Source organism: Herpailurus yagouaroundi, unplaced genomic scaffold (assembly GCF_014898765.1).
Source record: "Herpailurus yagouaroundi ecotype Mexico unplaced genomic scaffold, PumYag 141, whole genome shotgun sequence".
NCBI lineage: Eukaryota > Metazoa > Chordata > Mammalia > Carnivora > Felidae > Herpailurus > Herpailurus yagouaroundi.
In genome coordinates, this window is record NW_024412396.1 from 64,563,008 (window position 1) to 64,569,487 (window position 6,480).

Here is a 6,480-nt window from a genome sequence, read left to right on the forward strand (position 1 = left end):
ACGTTTCTCCCAATTTATGGCTGCATTTTCATTTTTGGAACAGTATTTTTTGAAGAGCAAAAGTTTTTAAAACTAGTTCATGCTTTATGTGTTGTATTTAAGAAGTCTTTGCCAAACTCAAGGTCACCAAAATTTTCAGCTAGTGTCATCCTTCTAAAGCACGTAATTTGAAAACATTTTTCTGAAAAATACCTGAGGAAAAAATTGCTATGCGTTTTAACAGTGCTATGGTCTAAAATGGGGAAAAGAAAATGAAATGCTGACTGTAAATTTAACATCAATGTGCATAATCAAGCGGTCAATAATTATTTTTAAGCTATGTGTGCCTATTACTTGAAATGTGGAAGATTACTCCAACATAAAAAGAATCACACTTTAAATTAAATAATGAATGTGTTTTTATTTCTCTCCCAATTTTTAAAATGTGAACATTCTGTATTTCAGTCACAGCCTTTACTTCCAGGTGACTTCTTCATTGGGTCTCAATTCCCTGTGTGGAAATTAGAAAGGAAGGAAAGGAAAAGGTATAAATTAAACTTTCATGGGGGAGAAAAAGAAGAGTATGAGTTCAATATTTTATATTCTATTAAATTGACCCATTAAAGTTTTTATGTAGACTCAACAGAGCCATTCTGTTCTCTCATGATTTTAAACTTTTACCAGCCCTTCAATTTCATTTTTCTAGATTTAGGAACCGTAATTTCTTAGTCTGTATGAAAGCTTTTATCCTCTGTTCACTTGAGGTTTTCTAAACCCTTTCTAATTCATGTATGTGATCGTTCTTGAAATCCCTAACCATAGACCCCCTCTACATAGGGACTGTGAATGCTGCTCAAGCCTCTGGTCCCCGGAGCTTCTTCCCACCTAGGTGACACCCAGTGGCAGGCACCCTGCCTTGCTAACTACCTCTCTGCTGACAAAAAAGCCATCTCCAGAGACACAACGGGATCAGGCAGCAGTCAGCTGCCTTCTGATCACTTGGCCACCGTGTCTAGAGCTCTCCAGCAGTGTTGCTGCAAACACAGCACTGAGCCACTATTGGTATCATATATTTCAGCTACATTCTGGTTTATGTAAAATGCTATCTGATAATGTATGTGAAAGCCACATTAAAGTAGGCTTTGGTGAGCTAGTTTAAAACTTCGTTTCTATATTACAAATGTACCCTGAATGCCAAAAAAAAAAAAAAAAAAAAATTCAAACATCGGAAATACCCTGTTCATAAACTGAAGATCTGTTATTCGAAAGGTAATCACTCAGTTTTATCCAAAGATTAAACGACAAATAATACTACAAAATGATAGCATTTGAATAGAAGTTCTTGGGGGAAAATTTACCCTTTCTGCTTATTTTTGGCACACATGGTATTAAAAAGAGTATTACCAAAAGCTGGCCAATTGTTGGTTTAAAACAAACGTACAAACTAACCTTTTAAACAACAAACTCTTGTTCCGGAAGGCAGTTAGCTTTTCATCATTCTTTTTGTCTAGATAACATCCAAGGACAAATCCCACAGGCACAAGTATATGTACCCAGTAGTCACGAACAATCTGAATTACGTTCATCATGAATGCTAAAAAAAAAACCAAACAACAACAAAAAAGAAGAATGAGCAGAAATGGAACTGCCTTTGAAATATCTTGAAAAATTGCATTTTGGGGCACATGGGTGGCTCAGCCGGTTAAGCTTCTGACTCCATCTCAGCTCAGGTCATGATCTCACTGTTGGTGTGGTCGAGCCCCACTTTGGGCTCTGTGCGGACAGCTCAGGGCCTGCTTGCATCCCCTCTCCCTCTCTCTCTGCCCCTCTCCCACTCGTGCACACACCCTCTGTCTCTCTCCCAAAATAAATACATTAAAAAAAATGTTTTTAATTGCATCTGAAACAGAGAGCTAATCCTGAATTTAGTAAATGTTAAAAGCATAATAAGCCTCTTCAAATTTGCTCAGCATCAGAATGCAGTATACAACTTAAAATCTACTCGACGATTATATAGGTAACAATGGTTAATATAAAAATTGCATCGCACTATGCGGTGCCTGGGTGGTTCAGTCGGTTAAAGGTCCGACTTCGGCTCAGGTCATAATCTCACAGTTCATGAATTCAAGTCCTGAGTCGGGGTGTGTGGGGACAACTCAGAGCCTGGAACCTGCTTCGGATTCTCTGTCTCCCTCTCTCTTTCTACCCCTTGCCCGCTCACACTCTGTCTCTCTCTCAAAAATAAATAAACTTAAAAAAAAAAGTTTAAAAATTGCATTGCACTAAAATCAACTTATTAACTTTTTTTCTAGTTCCACTAGTGATCTGATATGGTACAGTGCAGAGAAATGGAGAGTATAAAAAATTCCACCTGTAAAAGCTGAGTATTTGCATCCTCCTACTGTTAACTTAAAACTTTTACACATGTGTAAAATCTTTTTAAGACCAAAAAAAAAAAAATCTTTTAGGACCTCTTACAATACTAAAATATAATTATACTATTATGCCAAAAACCAAATTCTTTAGATAAAGCTATAAATATTGAAGACTAATTTTTGACTTAGCAGTAATTGTGACTCGGATAAACCCCATTAGCTGTGATACTGCTACAGCACAAAGCTGAAACTAATTTTTGAAAGTAAATGAAGATATGGGAGAAATTAAAAAAAATAACCACATTCAACAATGCCATGCTAGGGGCACCTGGGTGGCTCAGCTGGTTGTGTGTCCAACTGCGGCTTGGATCATAATCTTGCTGTTCCTAAATTTGAGCCCTGCATCGGGCTCAGAGCCTGGAGCCTGCTTTGGATTCTGTCTCCCTCTGTCTCTGCCGCTCCCCCACTTTCTCTAAAATGAATAAACATTAAAAAAAATGTCATGGTAGATCTCAATATCAATCAGTGATTTTATAAAAGATATGGGCAGGAGGGAATTTACTTTCAGAGAACGACTACTAGGTACCGGAGCCATCATATAGTCTTATATGTAACATGAAATAACTATTATTATCCTAATTTTACAGATTAGAAAACACCTTAACCTAAAATTGAGTACAGAGCTGGAATTCAAACTCAGGTTTGCTCCAAAGCTCTGTATTCTATTAGATCACAATGCCTCTCTTCCTGAATTGATATTCCTGATCTCTTCCTGACCTGACATTCATGGCACTTAAGGAATTTTAAGTTCTAAGAGTTCCTAAAAGGTAGAAGAGGAAGAATAGAACTAGAAGCTACCAAATGGAAAATTAATTTGCATTAATTCCATAAAAACATAGTTGCATTGTCAGTTTTCTGTAAAAATGTGTACCTAAAGATGAACTCAAAATACATCTGCCTATATATGAATCTAAAATGAATAAATAATATACAATGGCTGAGAAGGCATAGGACAATACCCTAGTAAGAGAACACATTACCGCCAACAAAAGTGCTTAGCACGAAACTGCTAGGATTAGGTAGACTGGATCCTGCCTCTCCTCCTAGGACACCGTTTCTCATACTTACACATTCTATTACTATATTTCTCAAACTTAATCACTATCTAAAGGCACTGGGCTAGAAAATGGCCATGAAGTAAAAAGCTGCACAATTACTATATACTCTATTTAATAAGGTGTAATATTACATATAGCAGGTTCCAGTCTGAATATCACCAATCTGGAAAATTATGTAAAGTAAATGAGGTATTTAAAATATATATAGTTTAGGCATTAAAGTTTTAGTCTATTGTCTACAGCTGTTATTCTCAAACTTGCCTGCACATCAAAAGCACCTGGGGAGCCCTGGGACTCCTGGGTGGTTCAGTCGGTTAAGTGTCCGACTTTGGTTCCAATCATGATCTCATGGTTTTTGGGTTTGAGCCCTGCGTTGGGGGTCTGTGCTGACAGCTCGGAGCCTGGAGCCTGCTTCGGATTCTGTGTCTCCCTCTCTCTCTCTCTGCCTCTCCCCAGCTCATGCTCTCTCAAAAATAAACAAATATTAAAAAAAAAAAATTAAAAAGCACCTGGGAGTCTTTATCAAAAATAGAGACTCCTTGGTCCTCCTTCTGGGTGGGGTTGGAAAAACGTGTAACTTAAAGAATTGATTTAGTTAGCTAATTTGATGCAAATAGTTCTTGGGTAACCTCATCTTATTTTCTAGAAGATGGTGGCTCTCTTAGCATTGTGCCTTAAGTAACATTATTTGCATTTAGATAAAAAGCACTTTTTGTGAATCTGACCAAATGCCCACCAAATTATAGCCCCTTGTTTTATAAACTTGAGCCAATCAAATATGGGAATAATACATGCCTTAATCAAACAATGTAACTTTGAAAGCAGGAAAATGCAGAATACTAGACAAGATAGGCCTCTGTAGAAATCAAGCTCTCATGTATTGTCACCTGTTGCTACAGATTCCTCAAATTTCTTAATAGGGGTCAAGCCTAACAGCACAGCAGAGTCAGATAGTGTTTGCATTTAAATTTTTTTTTTAATGTTTATTTTATTTCTGAGACAGAGAGAGACAGAGCATGAGTGGGCGAGGGGCATAGAGAGGGAGACACAGCATCTGAAGCAGGCTCCAGGCTCTGAGCTGTCAGCACAGAGCCCAACTGGGGCTCAAACTCGTCAACCGCGAGATCATGACCTGCGTTGAAGTCAGACACTCAACCCACTGAGCCACCCAGGCACCCCGAGATAGTGTTTGCATTTTTTTTTTTTTTTTTTTTTAGTGTTTGCATTTTAAAAAATGCCTGATGACTCAGTCCGAGACCATTTTAAATAAGCCCATGGCCACCCGTGGGCTATAAGCCATTATTGTTGGCATTCTTCCAACAGGGCAAGTAGGTATTTTGTCTGGCTCTACTCTGAGAATCTGAGAAGATTCTGAGACAAGCCTCTGAGGCCCTGGTTCCATATAGGCTCTCACATATATTCCACAGGTGAAGAATGGTCGATGGAAGGATTCTATGTTCAAAATACAGAACTGGGTCCAGCCACCATGATTCTATTGCTAGGAGGTAAATGACAAATTTAGTCCCACAGGCATTTCATATTACACTTGTATCATCTATCTAGTGGACTTTGGGAGCAGCGGCACTGAACATAATTTGTCCTCTGTATTTCACTGTGAGTGGATGACCAGGGAGGACAAAGATTTATGGACCTAAGAGTGAGCTAGAATGATTCCCGGAAGAATGGCTAGAAGGTGGAGTATAGACAGGCTCTGGTCATGGGCCGAAGACCACAGAGGGCTTTCAGTGATGGACAAACAGCAGTGAGGTCCTGGGACAGACTCCAATGAAACAAGCCCAGGTTTGGATGAAGAGGGACATCCACATGGGTGACCAAGAGAACACTGCACTTAGTACTGTCTTCTTTCCACGGAAGACTCATGAAAAATTCTGCTCTTACTTTACAACTGGGACTTGCTATGGTATTCCTAAGAAAAACGAATTGCTTTTTTCTCTTACAGACTCAAGGAATCATTAATTTATCACCTGTCCTCTGTTACCAATGTTCCAAATTTTTTGCCCTACCTCTAGAAAGAGCAGACTCATACAGCACTATCAGGTACGGTTCTTACTGCTTTTCACCATCACTAACCTCATGTAATCTTCACAACACTATGCGTGTCTGCACTAATGTCCCCGATGTAGGAGGCACATTTTTTTCATGAGGAAATCCAGGGACAATCAACTTGCATAATGTGACAAATGCAGTTAAGTGGTAGAGCTGGGATTAATACTCAGGCAGGGTGGCTCCTTGGTTCAAGCTACTTGTGCTTTATCGTCCGTTAAGGTAACCCTAGAGGTAAACATTTAGACCGACCTCACTCAGGATTATCTTATTTTTCTTAACATTACTTTTTCTTCAACCCAATTTTTCTCGCGTAACTTCTAAAAAGAAAACTGAATCTGGTATGCATTTTTGTAAGCCAATTTACGTTGTAAAAACATAAATGAATAGATATTTCAAAAATGAAATCCTAATCTCTAATAGGTCCCCACAGCTTTAGATCGACATTTTTTTGAACCATATATATGATCGATGAAAAGCAGTGCGGGATGCGTGGAGAAACTGAACTGCTTGAGATCTGGAAACGTCTTAATGACATATCTACCCTGGAAACCAAGCACAAATGCAGTATTACATTTTTTAAGTGATGTGTGTGTGTGTTTGTGAATGTGTACGCGCGCGCAATGGCCGGCTCAAGAAGGTTTGCGATTTGGAAGAGAACGAGGTTTCCAATCTAGAGCGACGAGGAGACAGAACGCTGAAACCTGGACGAATATGTGATGCTGGCAGAGAAGCAGCGGCTTCCCTCCTTGAGCCTGGAGTGCGACCCCGGCCTGTAACCTCTGCGGCCCGGCCAAGGGCGGTCACCGGGTTATCCCTTAAAGACGTTTTCCAGTAATGACAGCCTCCCACTACCCTTTCCAAAAGCCGCCAGGCGCAAAACGGAAGCCCAGCCGTCCCCGGGAAGAAACCCCGATTTCCCTTCCCCGTGTCCACCGCTCGCA

The 6,480-nt window shown here is 39.7% G+C and overlaps 1 protein-coding gene across 1 annotated transcript in view; it reads right to left on the reverse strand.

The window, feature by feature from the left end:
* Positions 1 to 380: 380 nt before the first annotated feature.
* Positions 381 to 6,480, reverse strand: part of NDUFB1 (NADH:ubiquinone oxidoreductase subunit B1) — a 6,471-nt gene continuing 371 nt past the window's right edge. Inside the window, exons 2-3 of the mRNA XM_040478433.1 lie at positions 1,429 to 1,573; positions 381 to 490 (exon numbers count right to left, since the gene is read on the reverse strand). Of these exons, the coding sequence (XP_040334367.1) occupies positions 454 to 490; positions 1,429 to 1,573 (182 nt within the window). The 3' untranslated portion in view covers positions 381 to 453. The remainder of the gene's footprint in view (positions 491 to 1,428; positions 1,574 to 6,480) is intronic.